General features: G+C 39.0%; 1 protein-coding gene across 1 annotated transcript in view; it reads left to right on the forward strand.

Annotated features, from left to right (window-relative positions):
• Positions 1-819: 819 nt before the first annotated feature.
• RNF145 (ring finger protein 145) overlaps positions 820-26,091 on the forward strand; it is a 57,867-nt gene continuing 32,595 nt past the window's right edge. Inside the window, exons 1-3 of the mRNA XM_072756732.1 lie at positions 820-1,147; positions 7,273-7,475; positions 16,339-16,447. Of these exons, the coding sequence (XP_072612833.1) occupies positions 7,292-7,475; positions 16,339-16,447 (293 nt within the window). The 5' untranslated portion in view covers positions 820-1,147; positions 7,273-7,291. The remainder of the gene's footprint in view (positions 1,148-7,272; positions 7,476-16,338; positions 16,448-26,091) is intronic.

Consider the following 26,091-nt stretch of genomic DNA (forward strand, 5'->3'; position numbering starts at 1 on the left):
CGCGACGTGCCTCAGGCTTTGTTTGGGGAAGTGGGGGACAGTTTCTGCCCTAAAAGATGTTAACATTTAGGGTAGGAAGGCTGGTCAGTTGGGGAGAAAACAACCGAGCCTGAGCCTCCTTGACCTTGGGAACGGGGTGTATACACTAATCTCTGTTTTGACCCTTGAACCAAACGAAACAAATACCATTTAATTTCATACAATAAAATTCCTTGAACAAATTCTTTAAACCAAGGGGCGGAAATTTAAAATCAAGGGATAACCCGTGAACGTCTTCACTGATGCATCCACTCACTTATTCGACAGAGGCGTAAGGAGCCCCAGTTGTGTGCTAGGCATTGCTGAGCCATCTCAGACTTGGTTCCCGACGCCATGGAGTTGACAGTCGAGTCCAGTCAGCGAGGGAGTTAAAAAAAATGCCGGCATCGTTGCTACTGCGGTTGCACCGTGAGGATCAGCCCCTCCAGTCCTCCCACGTGGTCCCGGCAGGTGAGTGTGGGTGCGAGCGCGTGCGGCTCCGGGTGTCGGGGGAGTGTGAGAGCACACGTGTGTCAGAATGGCGCGTGTCACAGTGCGCGTGCAGGTGTCGGCGTGGTACGCGTCTCCATAGCTGCCTGAGCCCGGCCGCGTGGGCCGCGTGTCTCCCGCCCACGTACCAGAGGCGGCGCGGGGAGCCCCGGGCCGGTGCGATTGTGAGTGAGCGCGGGAGCGCGCGCCGGCGCGTGCGCGTGCGCGTGCGGCGTCGGGGTCGGGGTCGGGGTCGGGGGCGGGGCGCGGCGCGCGCAGGCGCAGAGCGCGAGAGCGGACCGCGGCCGCCGCAGAGCGCCGGGGGCGGGAGGAGCGAGCGCAGTAGGCCATGGCTGCCGCCGGCTGCTGAGGGGCTCGGCCCGCAGCGCCTGCTGCCGCGGACGATGGTGACCGCACGGGTCGGGCCGCTGCCGCCGCCGCTGCCGCCGCCTCCCAAGACGCTGCAACCAAGGCCCGGCGCGGAAGAACCGCCGCTGTGAGCCGCGCCGCCCCGGCCCCCGCCGCCGCCGCCGCCGCCGCCGCCCGAGGAGAACGGGAGGGCGGGCGAGAGAGCCGGGGAGTTGCGGAGTCCGCCTGCCCGCCGGCGGCTCTCCCCGCGGGGAGGGAGGCCACAGCCGAGGTGACCGAGCCGTCCGCGCCGCCGGCCCCCCGGCCCCCCGGCCCCCCGGCCCGGTCTGGTCGCGGCGCGTCCCCGCCCCCCTCCCCTCTCTTCCCCCTCCCCCTCCCCTCCTCCCGCCGCCCTTCCCCCAGCCCTCCGCCCGCTCCTTCCTCTTCTCCCCCTTCACCCCTGCCCGGGTTCGTCTCCCTACTTCCTCCCGGCGTCGGCGACGTGCCCGCCGCGCCCCCTCCCCGCCGGCCCTCTCCCACTCTGTGCTCGGCTCCCGGACCCCCCCAGGCCCCTCCGCCAGCCCCCGCGCGCTGGGCGCCGCCTTCCCGACTCCCCACCCTCCTGGAGGCATCCCTCACCTCCCCGCGGCGTCCCAGCGATGCCCCCTCTCAGCTCTGCCCCATCGCCTCCCAGGACCCCGTTTCGAGGCTGTGTCTAAGCCCCTTCGGGAGCTGCCTCTTTCCTAGCTGCTGCTTCCCAGCTCCTTTTTTGCAGTTCCACTTCCAACTTTCCCTCTTTTGCGTCTTTGTCCACTTTGCTTCCAAGCTTTCCCTCCCATTTTTCTTTTGACTTCTCCTCCTTTGGTCCACGCAGGCCCCAAACTCAGTCTCCTCCTTCCTCCTCCTATGCGGTTTGAGGGTGCTTGGGGGCGCAGAGAGGCCTGCCAAGCCATCCTTCGAATGGGGGCCCATTTGCTCTCCATCCCATCTGTCCTTTTTTACCGTGAGAGCGCTCCCCATCCCTTCCTTTTTGTCCCCATCGTTTCCTCTCTCGCCTGCCATCCCTTCTCCAGCCTACTCCTGTTCTGCTTTTTCTACCCGAGACCCTTGCCCTCCCTTTAGGAAGGAGTCCCCTTCCTGCTCGGGGATGATGAACTTCTCCCGCATCTTTCTTTGGAAGCTTTTTGTTTGGTGCGTGGCGCCGCGGGACCAGCACCCTTGGCCAGACAAGAGGGGAGCTCCCTGGCACGGGCCTCTCTACTGGCAGAGTTTTTGCGAACGTAATCCCCTAGCCCCGCGGCGGCAGCGGCCCTGCTGCTGCGCTGCCTGCTTTGCGTCGAGCTGGGTTGGGGTTACTATAGTTCAAACGCAGCTGAGATCAGCAGGCGGGGTGGGGGAGGAGGTGCCGGGAGAGAGGAAGGGGGCTTTGCAGTGAGAAGGCATCAAAGATTAATGGATGGCTTTGCATCGCAGTCTGCAGTAAACAGGAAACTAGTTTGAAAGGAAAGGAGAGGACTGTGTGTCTTTTTATTTTTTAAAATACGGACCGTGCCGTTCTACTGAATCTTGAATCATGCCCAAAGGATGAGCTGTCGGTGCTGCAGTCGTGACCCAGGCTGAGGGCCCAATGGCAGAGAGAGCAGTTTTTATCCCCTCAAGTGTTGAAAGATGGTCCGGTTATTCAGAGTGGACTCCATGTCTTTGCCACTTTGGAGATATCGAGAAACCACAGAATTGCTAGTAGTTTATGTGGAAATCATACATGCAAAGTTAGCTAGGAATAGTGTGGGAGTGGGGAGGACCAGCTATATTTAAAACATGTGCCAATGCTTATGTAAGAAATGCGTTCTCCTCCCGGGTATCTCAGTTTTGAGCTGAGTTTACCTACGATTTTAGGTTCTAGTTTTGCCTCTGATATTTGCAGGGCTCACCGTCCTAACATATGGACAGCCAGAAAACCTTTCTAGATATCGGTTTTAGCCCATGGTGGAATTTTTTTCCCCATTGGATTGGACAAAGAAAAAATGATGATTTTTAAATTTTGGTGGGAGAAAAAAGTGTAGAAAGTTTCAGCCTTAAATTTTCTATTGTACTGAATTTAAAATTTGGTCATACAACTTTCTGATTTTTGCCTTTTTTTTTTTAAGGCGTTTTATCTAGATGTGAATACCCTTCTTTTTCTTTTTTGTAAGATCAGATTTTGTGTTTCTTAACATAATTTTTCAACAAACTATGACTTAAAGAAGTATATGATTTCTGAATTGTTCAGGATGATTTGTTTGATTTCTTCATATTCAAAACCCAAAATGCAGTGTTTTCAGGAATGTGTAGAATGAGACTCCTGTGTTTCCTAACCCACAAATATGAATGGTGAACTGTGCAACGTTATACTTGTACAGGACATTACTGTGTAAGTGGTGCTTGCTGCTTCCAAGTCTGGGAAAGTCATTTAATGAAATCATTGTGGTCCCTGTTTTTGGTTAGCATTTGTTGAGTCTTTTTTTGCTGTTTTTGGAAAGGTTTTTTTTAAAAGCTGTTCCACTGTGTAAAACATCTTTAAGTTTGAGTCACATTTAGTTTATATTACTTGCTGAGACATAGTTTTTGCATATTACTTTCCAAGTTCTTCTAACGTATCAAGGAGGCAATATAAAAATCTTTCATGGAAAAAAAAAATCTTTCATGGAGGAGAAAATTTGTGTAACTGTACAAGGCAGGAAATAACGTATATTTGGCTTTAGGAGAGTAAGGACTTTAAATTTTCGTTCAGTTCCTCTGCTTATTTGTGAGGATTATTTGATACTGTTTTGATTTTAAGAGAATTTTAAGCTTCCTCTGACTTGGAATATGCTCATTAGCTCTGATAATAAATCTCAGAAAAAGATAAGTTAGGCTTGAACCAAGCATCATAGAAGTATAATAATCTTTTTCCCCCAGGAGATAAATCTCCACTTTTACTTCATGCTTTTAATAGTGTGGTTTGGCAAACATGAGTGATTCAGTGATTTTATTTTATTTATTTTTTTAAAGATTTATCTTATTTATTAGAGCTGAGCAGAGGGGCAGAGGAAGAGGCAGAGAGAGAATCTGAAGCAGACTCCCCATGGAGTGGGGAACCCTGAGACAAGGCTCCATGCTGGGCTCCATCTCAGAGTCCTGAGATCATGACCTGAGCCAAAACAAAGAGTCAGACACTTAACCAACTGAGCCACTCAGGCGCCCTATTTCAGTGATTTTAAACAAGATAAATGTTTCCACATTTTGTTTAGACGATATTTTAAATTGTGTGTGGTGCCAGATTGTAGCCTGCAGTATTTATTTGTGATGGTGATCACCCAATCATGTGGTACTTACACTTTAGGAAGATTCAAGATTATCAAGTTTTAGCCGGGGGGCGGGGGGGGGGTGTTAATTTTTTTCCCCACAGCTTTTGTGGGTAGCATTTTAGATTTTTTTTTTTTTTTAAGTAGGCTCAAAATTGAGACTTGAGCTGAAATCCTATGGGATGCTTAATCAACTGAGACTGAGCCACCCAGGTGCCCTTTGTAGGTACCATTTTAGATTTGGTTTTCCATATATTGAATTTGTCCAAATACAGGGCCTGCTTGCTAATGACTTGCTAAAATACCACTCACATACAGAAATAAATGTTTACTGAACAGTAGAATTTTTTTTTTTTAAGATTTTATTTATTCATGAGAGATACACAGAGAGAGAGAGTGAGAGAGAGAGAGAGGCAGAGAGAGAAGCAGGCTCCATGCAGGGAGCTGGATGTGGGACTCCAGGATCACGCCCTGGGCAGAAGGCAGGGGCTCAACTGCTGAGCCACCCAGGAGTCCCTAGAGTTGTTATTAAGTGGGCATATTTCATTGTATCCAAGGTCCTTCTTAATTCAGACATTTGAATCTTGGGTTTACTATGAAGTAGAATTTGGGGATCGTCTTGGATATTCTTTTGTATTGAGAGCTATAGGAACTCAAGACCTTTTTTGTTATGTTTTGTTCCATTTGTGAGGTGGAATGGTGGTAATTGAGAAAGAATTTGTACCCTCCTGCTAATGGCCCTCTTTTTTTTTTTTTTTTTTTTTTTTAATTTTTATTTATTTATGATAGTCGCACAGAGAGAGAGAGAGAGAGAGGCAGAGACACAGGCAGAGGGAGAAGCAGGCTCCATGCACCGGGAGCCCGACGTGGGATTTGATCCCGGGTCTCCAGGATCGTGCCCTGGGCCAAAGGCAGGCGCCAAACCGCTGCGCCACCCAGGGATCCCCGGCCCTCTTTTGTAATAGAGATAATCTTCCATAAAAATTAGGGAGGTCCCACCCTGTCCTGCTAAGCTGTCCAGATGTTGATTTCTGATGCAGGATTGGTTGTTTACATTTTTTTTTTGCTTGACCCTTTTGAGAGTTACAAAAAATGGTGAACAAGTGGATACATTTAAAAATAGCAAAATATTTTTAAAAAGAGGAAGGCTCCTAGTCAGATGAAATAAAAATGGACCACAAGTATTAACTCAGTAGCAGTACCTGCAAAAACAATAGAGATTTATATTGGATTCTACATTATAGGAAGAGTGTTAACTTTTTTCCATTATAATATAAAGCCTCTTGGTGATATTATCTCAGTCTGTGATGATTTTCACGCATGACTGGTGGCTTGTGAGAAAAACCTATTCATGTACTTTGAAATAAACCAAACTAAGTTATTTATTTGACCGCCTGAGTGAGTAGTTAGGTTTTGTATATTTCCTTAAGTCATATAGATAGCTTAGATGTATTAACACTTTCTACAAGGAATTTCTTTTTTTAGGTCCCAATTATGGGTATTTTACAACATTTGGCAAACAGTAAAAGAAGGAATAAAAATCCCCTTGGCCTTACTGTGATATTTTGGTGTATTTCTTCTTAAGATTTTAAAAAAATTTAATAATATCATGAGCTGTGAGAAATTGAGGTTCCTGAATGCTGTAATTTACAATAAATGTCAATTATAGAGTTTTTATCTTTCTTTTCCCCGTAGGACACAACTACGTGGTTAGGATTCTTTCACAGTGTTTTTTTATTATGTAGGAAAAATTTTAAAGTGGTTTTGTTTATTTAAAGTAATTAGAATTTAGTATTTATTTATGAAAATGTTAACTCTGCAGTCTTAGGTTATATCACTTTTGAGTAATGAGAATGATATATGATAACTCAATGATCGATACAATGGATCAGTTTTTCAGTGATTGAGAAACTTAAAATAATGGTTTGTCAAGTTGAGCTCCTTTTTTGTTTTTTAACTGAGCTAGAAGCTATGAAAATTAGGGTAAAATGGAAATACTGACAAATATTTAACCGTAGCATAGCAATCTGTCACTGTAATTTTCTTCAGAAATAAATGTTTTCATTTGTCCTGTAATGTCTGAAATTACTGCCAAAGCTGGAAATATCTTTAGCTTTCTCAGCAAAATTCTGAAAAGGATATTGTTAGAGCCAACAATCCAGAATTATCATTACTCTTAAAATTGTCTTTAACCCACTTCTGTTTACCTTATTCTCATAATTCCTTGGATTAATTTAAAGCTCTATCATATAAAGCAGTGTTTCATAGAATAGTCCTTTTAAATAATAAATTGTTCTGGAGATCTTTCATTTCCTTCCTTTTTATTTTTATTTATTTTTTTTAATTCTGTTCCTACAACTCATCAATAGCTGAGCAAAGACCGGGGCTGCAGACTCCAATGCCTTTTTCCCTGTGCCAGCATATCTGTGAATCACAGGAAGAATTTGATGAGCATTATTTCCCCACTTTGAAGGCAGATTATGAGAATTTCAGATGGAGAGTTTAACTTTAATGGTTCAAGGAAACAGTATTGCAAACCATGTTTTATTTACCTGTATCATGAGTTCTCTGAATTATATATATATCATGTAAATTCAGTACTTCAATTCTGGTTGTAAGCAGTAAGGAAAAGGATATACTGTGAGATGTTGCAAACTAAATGTGCAGTTACCAAATTTTTATTGAATAGCTTAGGCTTTTTCCTATAATAACCACTTAAAATTTACTTTTTTTTAAGAGCTACATAAATCTCAGTTTTATAGGAGTGAATTTTTTCTTTCAAGTTAATTGGATAAAAGCTATAGTATTATTAGGGTGTTTTATTGCTAGTGCCTAGAGTTGGAGTTAAGCTTTTTAAAAATAAATTTGAGGGCTTAATACTGATTCAGTTTGGGAAGACCTGAAAGAGTCAATGTGAAAACTCAATACAAGGATTATTTCATGAATAGAATATCTGGAAGTAGTAGTTGTGGCTAAAGAGTTATAAATTGTTACGTAGTTTTTGTATAGTATGTGACCATGCATTAGATTCATAGGATACCTAAAAGCTATTTGAGGTGACTTATTTTTATCTGTTATGTCTCCTGAACTTTAGGTCTGCTCCAAGAAAAAACATGGCTGCAAAGGAAAAACTAGAGGCAGTGTTAAATGTGGCCCTGAGGGTGCCAAGCATCATGCTGTTGGATGTCCTGTACAGATGGGATGTCAGCTCTTTCTTCCAGCAGATCCAAAGAAGTAGCCTCAGTAACAACCCTCTTTTCCAGTATAAGTATTTGGCTCTTAATATGCATTATGTAGGTAAGTGTCTGCATTACCTTTTCTTTTCTTTTTTTCTTTTTTTTTTTTTTTTTTAGAGAGAGAGAGCGAGAGAGCACACGTGTGGAGTTGGGGAGAGGGAGAGAGAGCATCATAAGCAGGCTCCACACTCCTTGTAAGGCTCTATCTCATGACCCTGAGATCATGACCTGAGGGGAAATCAAGAGTCAGACACTTTACTGACTGAGCCACAGAGCACCCGTACATTACCTTATCTAATATTTTAGTGAGCATTCTGATTTATGTCTTTGTATGTTTTTGAATTTGAGTAAAATGAGATTTGGTTACATTGAGATGACAGTGATACAGTCATTGATGAATGTTTATGAATATGATTTGTAGTGTAATTTGTCTTACCATTGCACATGAGTTATTAAGGCTAGAGGAAAACAGTGTTGGATTTATTTTACTGGATGAAACTAGAAGGAAGAAGGAAACGTTTTAGATTTTAATATGATAAAATGTAAATAATGGAAACTACCTTTCCAGATATTTAGCCTGTTCTAATTTGCCTGCTTTGGGTTTTGTTAGTAATTCAGAAAGCTTTTTATTTATTTATTTATTTATTTAAAAGGCTTTATTTATTCATTCATGAGAGACAGAGAGAGGCAGAGGCATAGGCAGAGGGAGAAGCAAGCCTCCCCGTGGGTACCCCGATGTGGGACTTGATCCCAGACCCCTGGGATCATACCCTGAGCCAAAGGCAGACACTCAACTTCTGAGCCACCCAGGTGCCCTTCAGAAAGCGTTTTAAATATGACATTCTTTATTGAACATTAACATCAGTTGAACATAAGGCATTTCAGTTACATACGTTGGAAATGACATTTATAATATTAAAAAATATTCCTTGAAATATAAATGATATGATTTGGCATTAGCAGTAAATGTAATGTTAAAGAAATTAAAGGTTAAAAAGGTTAAGTGGTTAAAGAAAATAAAGTTGAGAAATAAAGGCAGTAGGGGCACCTGACTGGCTCAATCAGTAGAGCATGTGACTCTTGATATCAGGGTTGTGAGTTCAAGCCCCCTGCCTTCGGTGCAGAGATTACTTAAAATAACCTTAGAAAAAAGAAAAGAAAAAAAAGAAATACAGGCAGGAAACATAAAAATTCATCTAGAATGAAAGTCATAATCCTTAATTTTTAGGTTAATTTTTTATATGTAATATTAGCAATAATATATTTTAATTTGGCATTGCTGTTGCATAATTCAAGATGTGGTTTGAATAATGTACTATAGTGATTTAATAATATTTTTATTATTAGAATCACCCATCCAAGTATATGTTTTATAAAATTGTGAAGGGTTTGTCCTGTTTCTGTGATATTTATTTTTATTGATAGGAGGACTTTTGGATTCCAAAGCTTAGCCCTGAAAACCCCTTGCAGCTCTGAGAGATTTCCAAGTAAGCCATTGTAGAAAGAAGTGTGGTATAGTAGAAAAGGCAACACACTAGAAGCAGAACATTTGGGTACAATAAATTCATCTCTCTTACGTGGCACCACCTTGGGAAATTCTGTGAAATGAGAAGGTTCTTTTATGCTGCAAAACACTGTAATTCTCAGCCCTTTATTAAAGGGTTTGTATGTTAGCCAATTTATGGAAAATAATTCTAGTCTGTTATAGATGGGCAATTGGGTACTTGGCTTAGATTTTTAGCTTAATCAGCAAAGTAATTCATATTGTGGTTTAAAAAATGTGCTTACCACATATATTATTTCTGAATAGATTGAAATATTTATTTTAAAACAGCTGCTAATAATCAGAAACATTAATTTTAGAAATTGAATGGATTCAAGTACTTTGAAGTTCATACTCTGGCTTATAACTTTAGGAACTCAATTGAGCCTTCTTAAATACACTTATTATATGCAATGGTAGTAAAGTCAGTGATTACATGAGTAGACATTCTCAGCGTGAACATTTTTTTGGTTAGAGTAACTTCTGTGACAAAGTATTTAGGTAGTGTGTCAAAATTCCACCCCTAAATATTCTTACTTTTTAAAAAATTAGTGATGTATTTATACACTTGTTTATGTTAAGAAATCAAAACTTGGGGCGCCTAGGTGGCTCAGTTGGTTAAGCATCTTTCTTTAGCTTAGGTCGAGATCTCAGGGTCCTGGGATGGAGCCCTGCATCAAGCTCCCTGCTCAGTGGGGAGCCTGCTTCTCCTCCGCCTGCCGCTCCTCCTGCTTGTGCTCTCTCTCTCTCTCTCTCTGTTATTAGGTAAATAAATAAAGTCTTAAAAAAAAAACATAAAAAATATACAGTGAAAAGTATCTTTCTCCAGCCTCTGTTCATCATCCACTAAGTTCTCCAAGCCCCAGCAAATAGCTTTTTTTATTTCCTTGTGAAAAATTCTAGAGATGTTTTTGTGTACATATGTCAATATAAAAGATATATTGGTAAATACATGTATATAGTTATAAATGTATGTCTTTTGTACAGATAGGAGAATATACACTATTCTCAACTTTTTAACGTAATGTTACATCACGGCCATAATTACTGCTTTTAGATATTCATGAAATAAAGCTCTGTATGCTGGTTTTATGTTGATGCTCTCTGTTATGACAAATTTTAAGATTCTGATTAAATCTTAAGGCCTCATTCTCCCCCCAGCCCTCCAGTTCTGTTTTATAGTGGCATAGTTTATTCTTGTATGGCCATACCATAATTTATTGAACTAATTACTGTTTTCGTGGACACTCTAGTTTCTTCTGCTTTTTCATTCAGTGTGGCACCAAATAATTTTTTTTTAAAGATTTTATTTATTTATTCATGAGAGACACACACAGAGAGAGAGGCAGAGACACAGGTAGAGGGAGAAGCAGGCTCCATGCAGGGAGCTCGACATGGGACTCGATCCCGGGTCTCCAGGATCACACCCCGGGGCTGGATCCCGGGTCTCCAGGATCACACCCCGGGGCTGCCCTGAATAATTTTATATAGCTATAATTTTGACAGGTGTAAATATAACCTTAAGATAAATTATTAGAAGTGAAGTTGCTGGGTTAAAGAGTATATATATTTATAATACTGATCGATATTGCTCTCCCTAGGATTTTGCTGTTTTGTACCTCCACAGTTCTGCAGTCTTAACATTCTTATCAAACTTATATTGGCTACTCCAGTAGGTGAAAAATGGGTGTGTTCTAACTAGTTTTAATTTGTATTTCTCTTCTGAGTGAGATTGTGTTTATCCACATGTTTAAGAAAAATGTGTTTCCTCTTCTGAGATTTGTCAGTTGATGTCCCTTGCCCATTTTTCTATGGGATTTTAGCCCACTCCTCCTTTTTTCCCCCAAAGACACATGCAAAGCTTTATTGGGGGCTACACATCAATCTGAAGGGAGACACAGAACCAACAGAGTGGTTAGGCTGGCCTCCTCTGGATTTTAGCCTTTTCTTGCTAAACTTTGTGGGAGTTTGGTATACATTAGGGAGATTAGTCCTTGTCTTGATTTGGGCTTCTGTTTTTTTGTTTTGTTTTGTTTTGTTTGTTTTTTTGATATATAGATTTTTGTTTTTAATGTGGTCGAATTCTTTTTTTATAACAGAATTTTGACTCCGTTATTAAAAAAGACTTCTCTATCATGTTTTTTTCTCCATTATTTTTGTTTTATTCTTTTATATTTACAACTCTGCTCCACTTAGGATTTTATCTGCATGTACATTGTGTTATAGGTATCATTTTTTTCCCCCAAATAACTATCTGGTAGCCTTCATGTATTTATTAAATAGTTCACCTTTTCCTGAGTGATTATTATATAACAAATTCTCATGTCTATTTAGTTTCACTTTTTTTTTTTTTTAAGATTTTATTTATTCATGAGAGACGGCGAGGGGGGAGAGAGAGAGAGAGAGAGAGAGAGAGAGACACAGGCAGAGGGAGAATCAGGCTCCATGCAGGGAGCGTGATGTGGGACTCAATCCTGGGTCTCCAGGATCACACCCTGGGCTGAAGGTGGCGCTAAACCGCTGAACCACCCAGGCTGCCCTTTACTTTCATTTCTGAATATTTTTTTCCCTTTTCTTTTAGTGTGTGGTCTTACTGAATACTTAGACTATATTTTACTGTCTGGACTTAATCCCTTCATTGTTTTTTTTATTTCTTTTTCACAGTTTTTCTGATATTGTTTGCTATGTGAACTTTAGAATTACTTGGTTTAAATTAGGAGGAAGAGATAGCTTAAAGATGCTAACTCTTCTCTGTGTATGAACACAGAGAGCCTCCTTATGTTCCAGATTTCTTTTGAGTCCTGTAGTGTTTTAAAGTTTTCATTATATAGGTCTCGGACATTCATTGTTAAGTTCTATTCCTAGGTATTATATATCTTTTATTACATTTGTGGTTTTTTCCCCCTTTATATCCTTTGTTACTAAGAGCTCAAAAATCAAGGTAGGGTGTGGTTAAAATTCATGTTTATGGAATATGTTCCTTCAAATTGAGAAGCTTTCCAGTGTGGGTTCTGTCTGAGGACAGCAAAAAGAAGTGATTGTTTAAATATAACTGGTGGAATGTTAATTATACAACTGTTTAGCAAAGTGTAGTATATAAAAAGGAAAATGGAAATAATATTGAAAAGCTAAAGTGGGGCCATTTGTGAAAAGACCTGAATACATTTATTAGGTATTACATTTAATTTGGTAGATAATGATAGGCCAGTGAAGGATTTAAAGCAGGTGAGCTGCATTTTAAGATGGATTAGTGGGATCCCTGGGTGGCTCAGTGGTTTAGTGCCTGCCTTCGGCCCAGGGCGTGATCCTGGAGACCCAGGATTGAGTCCCACATCAGGCTTCCTGCATGGAACCTGCTTCTCTCATTGCCTGTGTCTCTGCCTCTCTCTCTCTATCTCTCTGTGCGTCTCTCATGAATAAATAAATAAAATCTTAAAAAAAATTAAGATAGATTAGTGTTGTATAGGCTGCTGCATTGGGGAGGGGAAAATCCAGAGGTAAGAAGATGAGTTAGGATTTTCGGCAAGAGGTAATGACAGCCAGAACTAGCTTTGTCAAAGTTGAGAAGGGAAGAATGGGTATGACAATAATTCTGTTGGAGCTGCAGTCATTAAAATGATTAGTGACTAACCTAAAATGTAAAACTCAAGCTTCATTTGTGTCCACATTCTGCAGATCTTCCCATGTTTATAAAGTTGTTGACTGCTTCCTCTTGACAGTGTTTCTGAGTTCTTGTAACTTCCTGACCATTCTTTGAGTTTTTGCTATCATTTTTTAGACTTAAGTGTCCATAGGGTCCCGAATTTGTGTTTAATTTTCATCTTTTGTTCGTGTGATCTCAAATAGTTTCGGCTGCAAGTCTCTATTTCTGCTTTGCATTGCCTTTTTAACCCTGTAATCTGGGGTTGGTGTTCCTCCTCTATTATCCCACAGCCATCCAGTTATACCTCTGCCATAGCACTTATTCTGCTGCATTCTAAGGGTCCTAATGCTCACCTACCTTCGTAACAAGATTGTGAGCTCCTTTAAAGTAGGAATGGTATGGTCTGTAATCTCAGTATTTCCAGCACCTAGCTTGTGCCTGGTACTGAATGGATTTCTAATTACTGTTCAGCATCTCCACCTAAATATTCTGTACACACTTCAATTTGTGATTACTAAACTCATCTTTATCATTTTTAACTCAAACCTCCTCCTCCTTCTGTGTTTCCTATCTTAATAGCAAAGTTGTCCTCTTGATTACTTCTCAAGCTAAAACATCAGACTCATCTTCACTTCCTTGTTCTCAACCACTCACCCATAGATAACCACTGAGACTTATTCAAATATGTATCTCATAGCTGATCCTGCCAACTCCATACCAAAGCTGCTGATTTATTCCAGGTCCTCATTTTTTCCCCCACTACTAAAATCACCTTTATTTTTTTTTATTTTTATTTTTTACAAGGATTTTATTTATTTATTCATGAGAGACACAGAGAAAGAGAGGCAGAGACACAGGCAGAGGGAGAAGCAGGCTCCATGCAGGGAGCCCGACGCAGGACTCGATCCTGGGTCTCCAGGATCAGGCCCTGGGCTGAAGGTGGTGCTAAACCGCTGAGCCACCCGAGCTGCCCTAAAATCACCTTTAAATAGCAGAAATTCTTGCATTTTGTTAGGAGCATTCATTAATGTTATTTTAGGTAGGTCATTATTTTTAAATGCTGCTGGCCTTGCGTTTTAATTATAAATTACTGTTGGGTTAGCTTCATCATTATCAGTTGAGGTTGTTGAGGTTTGTTAGAATGAATAGTGATGCATATTTGCATCAGCAATAGTTTTGGCTGGTGTTTTTCTTTTTTCGGCTTGTGTTTTTCAAATGATTAAATTATATGCATATTGTGGTTCAGTTCAAATAACTTATACTGTTTTGCTTTAGCAGTATTAATAATTCCTTAAGATTCTTCTTGTGTGGGGATCCCTGGGTGGCGCAGCAGTTCAGCGCCTGCCTTTGGCCCAGGGCGCGATCCTGGAGACCCGGGATCGAATCCCACGTCGGGCTCCCGGTGCATGGAGCCTGCTTCTCCCTCTGTCTATGTCTCTGCCTCTCTCTCTCTCTCTCTCTCTCTCTGTGTGACTATCATAAATAAATTTAAAAAATAAAAAAAAAAGATTCTTCTTGTGTGATATATTTTATCAAAGTTACTTTTCCACTGGAATGTGAAAGAGGATATAGATGAGCCATAGGGTTTTTTGTTTTGTTTTTTTTTGGCTTCTTACTTTAAGTATATCTAAAAGACTTGAGAACTGTTAGCACAGTCTAACCTCCTTATTATTATATATATTTATATTGAGGCATTAGTCACCAGATCTGTTGGTATCATCTGCCAGTACTTTTTTATTTACACCAAATTGTATTTTAGCCTACTAAGTTTATTGTTTCCCGAAAATGTCCTTTGGTTTTCATTCCTGCCATTCTCTTTTCCCAGATTGCTGCTGCTTTTTTCTTGGCCTGTGAAGATCCATTCACCCTTCTAGGTCCAGGTCAAACTTAATCATTTAACCAACCATAGCCCTTCTGCTATTGGTTTATTACAGCACCAATATTGTATCATACTTTTGTCCATGTTTATTTTTTCACTAGACTGTGATTACTTTATTCTTGGGTCTTCCATGTCTAGGAATGCATATGGATCACACTTTACATGTAATAATTGGTTGAGTGACTGGATAATTGAAAGAATGAATGAAATCAGTATGTTCGGTCTAGAGGATTTGGCAGCTGTTTTATGAGATCTACACGAAAAGGGAAAGATAATACTTGGAAAGAGATATGATAGTTCATTAAAAGAATTTAAGGAGACGTTTCATGCAATAGATTGAATCCTTCAGCCACAAACACTAAACATGCTTGCTAAATAAACATCCCTTTAAATACAAAATACAAAATACAAAACCGCTGCGCCACCCAAGGATCCCTAGAAAAATTATTTTAAGAAATTAAAAAAATAGAAATACTTCTCTCTGTTTTTGTTGGATTGTTCTTAAAGTTAGATGTGTGGGGAAATCTGAATTCTACCTCTTTAGTCCCTAGCATATTGCCCCTGTTTCTCTAGCTTTAAGTATGATTAATTCTTTAGCTTTAAGCCTGAGAGGTATTATTAGGGATATCCATGCCCTAATAAAGACTCATTAATAAGTAGAGTCTAGATTGGTGATGACATTAAAAAGATAACTTGGGTTTGAGTCAGAGTGAATGGGATTTAGGAGAAAGAGTGAGCTAGCCTGTTGAAGGAGGAGGTAGGAAGTTCAGTTTGTACACATGCATGAGAACATTTAAGTGGAATATATCTCTGGCATCATAAGGTAGGAGATGTCTGCTTAGAATAAGAAATGATTACTTTGTGTGTGTGTGTGTGTGTGTGTGTGTGTGTGTAGTAGGTAGGTTTTCAGTAACTTTATTGATAATATACATTTGGAATGGTATATTCTAAGCAACAGCATAAATTCTTTGAGAAACTTTATAGAGAGAAAAGCAATTATTCAGGGACTAGATTTCCTATGTTTATTTGAGAGAGTAAAAAGAAAGTGGAGATTTAGAGGAAATCCACAGAGCCAATTTTGAGTTTGGTTGCTTCAGGTGCAACCAGCCTCAAAAAGTTGTGCTGGCACAAGGATAAGCAGGATGTTTTGGATTTAACAAGTTGGCAGTGGTTGACTTCTGAGGTTCTTTAGAGTGGAAGGGTAAAGAGGGCTCATAGAGATTTTGTAGAGGATAAAGTGGGAAGAGTGGATGGTTAGAAAACAGAAGCATTGGTAGAGGTAGTTTATAACATTTGTCAGTGGAATGAGAAAGGTAGGTAATAGAAAAAGGAAAAATCAGCACAAAGAGGTTTTTCTTCAAGATTAGAATAAGAGCCCTCTACATCCTTTGAAAAGAAAGGCGTGCACTGGTGTCAGGGAATGTTGAAAGATACAGGAGATAGAGGTTGTTCAGGAGTTGGAAAAATAAGATCTTGAGTCAAGTGGAAGAGGCAGCTTTAGAGAGGGACATTACGGACAGTTCTTCCTCTGGGACTAGAGAATGACAGAATTGATGTAGAACTAGTAAGTGGACATCAAGGAAAGGTAGGTAATGAGAGGAGTCCTGGTGTACCTTTGTGTGTTGTTTTGATTATAAAGTAGAAAAATCTACCAAGAAAGTGAAAACTGCTTTCTTTTCAACAGAACATCTATACTGATTTATACTGTATTAAACTTATTTTGATAGTGAAGTAAAAAACCTCAAGGTTGTTGAAACCTAATTGGAAAGTAATTTACTTCAAATTCTTTTTATGTGTAATTATTTGGGAGACTGAATTAGAATCATTTTTTATTTATAATCTCTTTTTTTCTACTACAGGTTATATATTAAGTGTTGTGTTACTAACCTTGCCCAGGCAGCATCTGGTTCAACTTTACCTGTATTTTTTGACTGCCCTGCTCCTCTATGCTGGACATCAAATCTCTAGGTAAGAATGTGACCTTGCTTTCGAAATGTATGACTAAATTTGAAGTTTTTCAGTACTGATAAAATACTTTTCTTATGAACACTGTTAAGAAGCTGAGGCTTTGCTAAATATCCAAAACAGTTTTTTTGATATTTGTTTTCTAAGTAAATATTACTGTATAGAATTAATAGCTGGGGTTGTGCTTCAAATTTTATTTCCTGCTTTGAAAAACAATCCAAATATGAAATGGGCCCTAAGATTATGTTTACAGAGATACTTAGGAGCTTTTCTATATTACCTAAGAAAAGAATTTCTGAAGATAAGCCATAGAACATTTAACAGTTATGGACTTGATTACTTTCATCATTTTACGAAGTCAGTTTATGCTGCATAAGAAACAGTGCAGCCATGTATATAGTGGATGATTTATATGATTTATTTGATGAGGTTCATGGTATAGCTCAGAATTCTGCATCTTTAGTAATACTGTGTTTACATAGGTCTGCTAGTCCTAAATTTTAAGACTGTGATTTGCCAGTGAAAATGAACTTCCTACTTTGGAGCAAGAATGTTAAAATACTGGAGAACCAAAAGCCCACACAATAAATGTAATAGAGGTATAAATAGATTTGGGAGGTATAATTTTCTCTCTCTCTCTCTCTCTCTTTTTTTTTTTTTAGAGAGAGTGCAGGTGCAAGTTGGTGGGGGGCAGGGCCAGAAGGAGAGGGAGAGAATCTTAAGCAGACTCCACATCCAGCATGGAGTCCCATGCAGGACTTGATCTCATGACCCTAAGATCGTGGCCTGAGCCAAAATCAAGAGTTGGACATTTACCTGACTGAGTCGCCCAGGCTCCTCTAATTTCTTTTGTCTTAACTGAAATGTATAACCATAATGAAATATACTCCCAATCCTAAAAAGAGTGATGGTTACTTTGCATGTATAAAAAGATGTAGCTTTCTGTAGTTTTGAAAAACAGATTCTGGTATTGGCATTTAATGAATCTTAAAATTAATCTTAAAACAGCATTTTTATATTAGTAGAATTGAATTGACATAGAAACCTTTTCTACTCTCTGATTATAAAATAATACTGTTCGTTGTTGATGACTTTTGGGAAATAGAGAACATTTAAAGGCAGTAACAATCACCTGAAATTATGCTACTCAGAGATAAACCTATTAAAATTCTGGCATTTCCTCAATTTTTTTTAATACCTTCCAGTTTTCACCACTTTCATGGATACAAAAGAGTTTAAATAACAATAGTCACTGACTCTTGGCCCCTCTTGTTGAAGAAAGACTTTCATCCTTCGTAATACTTCATCCAGTTATTTCTTAAAGGCTCTATAGTATTCTGTAGAAACTCAGTCTTTTCATTTTCCACTCCTTTGTTCCTCTCTGATCAGTTTCCTCTTCTCAAAATGATGCCTGGAAGGTGGTGTTTTGCTCTCTAACTTTTGCTGTTTTGCCCAGGGCATGTCGCTGGGTGTCAAAGTTGGAAAATCTGGAGCTGCCAGAGTAGGGCTACATTTTTTATAATCGTAACAGTGCTTGAAACTGAACTGTTTTACTTTAAATTGAAGGCATGGGTTTTCTAATTTTGTATCACACAGGTGTGTCCCTGTGTCTTGGACTCTTTCATGGGAGCATGAAGTAGATTTGGAGCATCTTTCTCCACATAGTTTAAAATAGTTCAGGGACCAGTAATAACAGACAACATGGTGTCCTTCCTATTGCAGTACCACCAGTCCCAAACCCTGACACAGTCTGTTCCTGTGGCTTTGCCCAAGATACCTCTGAATCTGAGCTCAAGCTCAAGGTAGAGACATTTCTCTATCTTTATTCATTTTTAAGCAAAAATTCTATCTGTAGAGTATAATGCAGTAGAGTAGATAGGCTTTTTTTTTTTTTTTTTAAAGGTTTTATTTATTTATTCTTAAGAGACACAGAGAGAGAGAGGCAGAGACACAGGCAGAGGGAGAAGCAGGCTCCATCCACACAGGGAGCCTGATGTGGGACTTGATCCCGGGCCTCCAGGATCACGCCCTGGGCCAAAGGCGGGCGCCAAACCGCTGAGCCACCCAGGGATCCCAGTAGATAGGCTTCTGATTCATAATTTTTTTTGTGTAGATGAGTGCCTAGCCACCTAAGAGTGCCATATCTTTTGGATAAGTGCGTGGTGACTGGAGAATTTCGAATTCTGTGTTCCTTATTTACTACAATATAACCTTTGTGTCACTTATTAGAGAGATAGGTCTCCTTTTCCTTAATCTACAAAGTGGTAGTAATATCGTAAGGGACTATTGTAAAGATTCAGTAAGATAAAGGATATAAAGCTCTTAGAGTAGTTGAGTGTAGAGCTCAATGACTTTTTTCCTTTTTTTTTTTTTAAGTTTTAATTCCAATACAGTTAATATACAGTGTTATGTTAGTTTTAGGTATAGAATATAGTGATTCAGCAATTCTATACACAGTACTCAGTACTCATCATGGTAAGTATACTGTTTAATACCCATCACTTATTTCACCCATCTTCCCTACCCCTGCCCACCTCCCCTCTGGTAACTTTCAGTTTATTCTCCATAGTTGACTCTGTCTTGATTTGTCTCTTTTTTCCCCTTTGTTTTATTACTTAAATGCCACATATGAGTGAAACCATATGGTATCTGTATTTCTCTATTTTATTTATTATTATACTTGATAGCTCCATCCATGTAGTTGCAGATGGCAAGATTTCTTTCTTTCTTTTTTTTTTTTTTTTGTGGCTGAATAATATTCTGGGTGGTGTGTTTGTGTTGTATGTATGTATGTGTATGCATGCACATACACCACATCTTCTTTATCCATTTATCCGTCAATGGACACTTGGGCTGCTTCCATAATTTGGCTGTTGTAAATAATGACACAGTAAACATAGGGGTGCATATATCCTTTTGAATTAGTGTCTTTGTATTCTACTGTAAATACCCAATAGTGGGATTACTGGATCATGGGGTAGTTCTATTTTTAATTTTTTGAGGAACCACCATAGTGTTTTCCAGAGTAGTTGCAACGGTTTGCATTCTGACCAACAGTGCAGGAGGGTTCCTTTTTCTCCACATTCCTGCCAACACTTGTTGTTTCTTGTGTTTTAATTTAGCCATTCTGACAGGTGTGAAGTGGTATCTCTCTGTAGTTTTGATTTGTATTTCCCTGCTGATGAGTGATCTTGAACATCTTTTCATGTGCCTGTTGGCCATCTGTATATCTTTGGAGAAATGACTATTCATGTCTTCTGCCCATTTTTTAATTGGATTGGTTTTTGGGTGTAGTGATCAGTGAATTTTTTTTTTTTAAAGAGAGAATAAGAGCTTGAGTGAGCAAATGGGTAAGGGAGAGCACAAGGGAAGGGAGAGGGACAAGCAGACTCCACATGGAGCATTTACCCCATGATGGCGTTTGATACCATGACCCAAACCAAAATCAAGAGTCAGATGATCAACTCATTAAGCCATCCAGGCCACCCCTCTGTTCAGTGAATTTTAACTAACATGTCTTTTTTATTATGTAGAAGTCTTTTATGAGCATTCTTTAAAAAATGACTTTAAATCAGAGTATTTTATGATAGAGCTATATAATGATAGCTTTTTAGAGTTGATGTAGTTTCTTCGATTATTTTTTAAAATTCTAAACTTGAAGGTAGGGTTATGAAAATTGTTGCTTTTATTAGTTATAATTCTGGGTGAGAAAACAATGATCCTGTACTTTCCTTCATGCTTTTTTGGTTTCTATGTGGTTTAGTGGTATAGTGATGGCCGAAGGCATGTAGCTCTGTTTTTATATGTATATATAGTATTACCATCCAGGCTTTTTCAGAGGTCAGAATTCTATTATGTAAGTATAAACAGAGCCCTGACATGTCAGAGCTGAATACAAACCTTTTTCTGACCATTTTTCTGGTGGCAGTTTTAACTTTAGACGTTTAATTTATGGAAATGTTTTTTCTAATGTTTAAAGTTTGTTTTTATTGGGCAGCCTGGGTGGCTCAGCGGTTTAGCGCCCCATTCCGTCCAGGGCCTGATCCTGGGGACCCGGGATCGAGTCCCACGTTGGGCTCCCTGTGTGGAGCCTGCTTCTCCCTCTGCCTGTGTCTCTGCCTCTCTCTCTCTTTGTGTGTCTCATGAATAAATAAAATCTTAAAAAAAAAAAAGTTTGTTTTTATTATTACAAAATCAAATGTACTTTAATCGCAGCTGTATTTAAATTTTAGAGTGTACAAATCATTTCCTATTTTTTATTTCATTTAGATCCTTTTTAGTAATCCTTTCATATTTATAGAAGAAAAAACCAAAGTGGGCAAATAGCTGGGAGGAACAATCCCAGACTTTAACTTGATTGTAGATTTTTCTAATTGGTAGTTTATTCCCAGGGAGGCAGCATGGTTAGTGGAAAGAAAATAAATTCTAGAATTAGACTGAGTACGAACTAGTTTCCCTATGTTACCTTGGCAAGTTGCTTCTTTGAAAATGTAAAAGGAAGACAATGTCCATCTTAAGGTGTTAGTTTTGATATTAACCTAACAAATTTCAAGAAATGGTGTGTTGAGAATTTCTTTTCTTAGTATAATTTATACTAAATGATGCTGTCTTAGAAAAGGTTAGCAAAGATGTGTTACCCTTGAATTATTCATAATATGTCACATTTATAAATATTGAGGCTTGAATATTACATTTATAAAATTTTAAGGCTGAAGTTTTTTAGTTTTAGAAAACGTAATGGTTCAGATTTCATGTAGCAACCTTATAACTATCTTTTTCTTTAACAGCTTTATTGAGATAAAATTTACATACCTATTTAAAGGATATAGCTCAGTGGCTTTAGTACATTTACAGAATTATACAGACCATCACTATGATTGATTTTAGAACATTTTCATCACTCCAAAAAGAAACCCTGTACCCATCAGCAGTCACTCCCCATTTTCCATCGGTCCCTTTCCCCCCAAGCTTAGGCAACTGTCAGTCTATTTTCTGACTCTATGGATTGGCCTATTGTGGACATTTCATACAGATACATACAGTATGTGGTCCTTTGTGCCTGGCTTCTTTCACTTAGCATGTTTTCAAGGTTCGTCTATGGTGTAGCGTGTATTACTACTTTTTCTGTCCAAATCATATTCTATTGTACGAATATACCATGTTTTGTTCATCCATCTATTGATGAACATGGGTTCTTTCCACTTTTTGGCTATTATAAGTAGTGCTGTGAACATTATGGGTAGGTGTTGTGTGGGCATACTTTTTTCCTGGGGCATATGACTTTGGGGTGGAATTGCTGGATCATAAGATATTTGTGTTTAACCTTTTAAGGAACTGCCATAGTATTTTCCTTTTTAAAGATTTTATTTTTAAGTAATCTTTACACTACATGGGGCTCAAACCTACAACCCTGAGATCAAGAGTTGCATGCTGTACCCACTAAGCCAGCCACGCGCCCCTGCTGAACTCTTTTCTAAAGCAGCTATATTATTTTTACCAGCAATATATGAGGGTTCCAATTTCTCCACATCCTTGCCAATACTTATTGATAAGTCTTTGTTAGTATAGCTATCATAGTGAGTGTGATGTGATATTCCATCTGATTTTGATTTGCACTTCCCTGATGGCTGATGGTATTGAGCATCTTTTCATGTGTTCATTAACCATTTGTAAATCTTTTTTAGAAAAATGTTTATTCAGATTCTTTGCCAGGTGTTTAATTGGGTTGTCTTTTTTTTTTTAATTATTATTATTACTGGGTTGTAATACAACTCAATTCTAGATAGAAGTCTTTTATCAGTTACATGATTTACAAATATTTTTTACCAGTCTAGTTATATTAAGGCAATGTGTAGTATGGTATTAAGGAGAATCAGTACTTGGATAATTTAATTAGTTCAGTACTTCAGAAACGGACTATATAAAAAGTCATTTGCAGTTACTAATTTCTTAAACTGAAAATTTCATAAGCTCTTGGGGTACCTGAGTGGCTTAGTCGATTGAGCAGCCGGCTGCCTTCTGCTCAGGTTATGATCCCAGGGTCCTGGGATACTGCTCTGCATAGGGCTCCCTTGCTCAGCAGAGAGCCTGCTTCTCCCTCTCCCTCTGCTGCTCCCCCTGCTTGTGCATTCTCTCATGCGTGCGTGTGCTGTTTCTCTCTCTCTGCCAAATGAATAAGTAAATAAAATCTTAAAAAAAAAAATTCATAAGCTCTTGAAAAGCTGGGTTTCTGTTTTCCCTTAAGACGTGTACTCAAATAGGGGTGTCTGGGTGGCTCAGTTGGTTAAGCATCTGCCTTTGGTTTAGATTATGATTTCTCGGGGTCCTGGGATTGAGCCCTACATCCACTCATTGGAGAGTCAGCTATTCCTTCTGTCCCTCCCCACCCTCCCTCTCTCTTTCTTTCTCTCAAATTAATATATAAAATCTTAAAAAAGACATGTACTCAAATAATGAAGCTGATTACCCTTAAATGAATAAAAACGTGTTTAGAAAAATAAACTTGTGTAGAATATGTCTAGAATGGATATTGCTTGTAGTTCATAGGAATTAAACTTTAGAAAATCCATGGTCTCAGGTCACATAGTATGGACATTTAATATTCTGTTTGAACTGATTAAAATTAGATAAATTTCAGGTTCTTGAACTCTTAAAAGTACTAAACTGTGTTTTTCATTTTGAGTAATATAAGGAATGTATTTTCCAGTTTCAATCCTGCTTTCAAATTGAGACTATCCAGAACTATAGGGGAAGAAAGAAAAACTCTACAACTGATAGGACCATTCCTGCAAGGGTATGGTCTTGATTTACAACACAGTTGTGTGTTTTTCTCTAAAATTTTTAAATTCCAGTATTGAATTCCTTGTCTTACTGTTTGATTTATGAACCAACGTGTCCATTTTATGTGTGTATGAGTTGAATTAAGAGCCCATGGGTTTCACAATATTAAAAGTATCCTCCTTTTTATCCTGCCTTGGTATGTAAGTAGGGTTTCAAATGTAAAATTTTACCAAGAATTATTTATATGTAAAATACAGATTATTGGCTACCCATTTTATGAAAGTTTGTCTCATTTAAGGTTTCTCTATTACAGGACTATTAGCATTTTAGGCCAGGTCATGCTTTGCTGTGGGGGCAATCTTGTGTGTATGTTACTGCCTCTGCCCTCTAGATCATATAGCACCCCATTTCTAGCAATTGTGAAACCAGAGTGTCCCTAATTGCCAAATGTGCTTTTCTGAGTAACAACATTCATTTCTTTCTTTTTCTTTTTCTCTTTTCTTTTCTTTTTCCTGGGTAACACAATTTAAATTTAACTGCTGTTAAATAAAGGAATTAATAAAATGAGTTTTGTCATTATATACTCTGCTTTTAATTTTGACAGGAATAAAATAGACTCATTTCAGTATTTGATAAATTTTCTTCTTTTGAACATTATCAGATCCAGGCACTAAATATTTCAGTGAGGGGTCAGAAAGAAGCTAAAGAGAGAAGCAGGGAGGCAGAGATGATTTAAATAATTGAGCCCAGGGTAAATGAACTATTCAGTTACTAGCACATTGTTTAGGGTATAGTAGGTACTCAAATACAGGTGCTAGAAAATCTGAGTATCTGGGATTCCTTAAATTGAGCAATGCCTTTTGTTTGCACATATTGCATAAGATAGCTTTGAGAGTTCACCACTTTATTCTCTGTAAAAGTAGATTAGGTTTCTTTAGAATTACAGTTTGAAAGCTTTAAGTGGCCGGAATGTACAAATTATACTAAGTCGTTCAGGCTCTTTAAGAGATGTTACCAGGTCAGTTGTGAATTGGTAAGCTTCTAGGTTTTGTTGTTATTTTTTGTAACTTGTATGCTTCTCTTTATAGCAAGAATTTTTCTAATTGCAAGCTATCCTTGAGGCTCTTTACATATATCTCCTACATTCTTTTTTTTTTTTTTTTTAAAGATTTTATTTATTTATTCATGACAGACACAGAGAGAGAGGCAGAGGGAGAAGCAGGCTCCATGCAGGGAGCCTGATGTGAGACTTGATCCTGGGTTTCAGGATCACACCCTGGGCCAAAGGCAGGTGCTAAACCGCTGAGCCACCCAGGGATCCAATCTTCTACATTCTTATGCCCCCAAACAGTTTCAATTGCTGTATAATAGGCTACCACAGGGGACAAGAGAAGTAGATTTTCAAAGTGTTTAGTTTATTAGTGCTCAGGGTTGATCGTCAGTATTGTACAAATTGCACAAATGAAAAATGTTTAAGAAGGTAAAGATTTTATTCAGTTATAAGTAGACAGCAGGGATTCTTGCTTCTGACCAGCCTAATACATTTTACCATTTAAATCTTCTAAATTGAAAAAACAAATAGTACTTTTGAACATTTCATCTGATTCAGTCTTAAAATAGTTATTAAATTCTATTAAAAATTAGAATTTCATGACTCTTGCATCAGATTAATTTTTGGCTTAAAATGACTCATGGAATTTGGGTAATTCCTTGTCTGGAGCCTTCTTATTTGGTTTTACTGTCTTGTTTATTTATGTTGTGAATGACCCACTCTGTTGAGAGACTGAGTAATCAAGAGTTTTTATTGTCCAAGTAAGATGCCATGAAGTTGTTCATAACTTAGATATAGAGATCTTTGTTCAAACATTGATTCCTATTACAGTTCTTCTGTGTACTTTGGGATGCAATGTCTGGGTTCTTCTTTCAGAAGAGATAGCTCAGTAGAGGTTACTTGGTGAGACCAGTAGTTTAGCATTTACTGAAGCCAATGCCCTGGCTCTGGCAAGCCAGGCTCAGCTGGCCCATAGAAGTACTACAGGCTTTCTTGGCATGGCCTTCTTTACTGAGGGGGGATTTATTGGTGAGTCAGCCAAACAGGGAAGATTCTGAAGGACTGTCTTGAGAGACAGGAGTTGAGCCAAAGGAGAAAGGGTCTAAGGTACCTAGAGAAGGTGTTAACTTCTTTGGTAGGATGATTGGACCAGTGGCTCAGGTCACACAGTAATGGGGGAGGTTGGAGCATTGAGGAGAGCTATTCTTATGGTCCTGGAGGAAAGCAGCACAGAGAGTTAGTGGGAGGAAACCGTGTAACACCATGTTGTTGTCATTAGGGCCTAAAGGATGATTCTTCTGGAAGGCAGTTCTCCCTTAGTATCCCATAATCTTGTCAAATCACAAAGTCATGAAATACAGAGACTGAAAAAGAAGTAAAAAGAAAATCATTCTCGATTTTTTAGAGCATTTATAAAATTGCAATGATTAGATTAAATAATTTGTTTAATGTGTGTTTCTCTTCCTGGTTTGTAAGCTCGTGCTAACATGTGTTTCTTGTGTGCTGTAGTATTCCCAAAGTTTAGCAGTGTGCTAGCAACATATTATGTATACAGTAAATTCTTTTTTTAAAAAAAAAAACAGACCTTATTTTTTAAAAGATTTTATTTATTTGACAGGGAGAGCGAAAGAAAGAGAACACCGGCGGGGGTGGGGGGGAGCTGCAGAGGCATAAGGAAAAGCAGACCCCTACTGAGCAGGGAGCCTGACTGGGGGCTCCATCCCAGGACCCTGGGATCATGAACTGAGCCACCCAGGTGCCCCCAGTAAATTTTTGAGCTTAAAAGAAAAAGTATAGAGCTTGTTAATTTTCCTTA

This window comes from Vulpes vulpes, chromosome 4 (assembly GCF_048418805.1).
Source record: "Vulpes vulpes isolate BD-2025 chromosome 4, VulVul3, whole genome shotgun sequence".
NCBI classification, from domain to species: Eukaryota; Metazoa; Chordata; class Mammalia; order Carnivora; family Canidae; genus Vulpes; species Vulpes vulpes.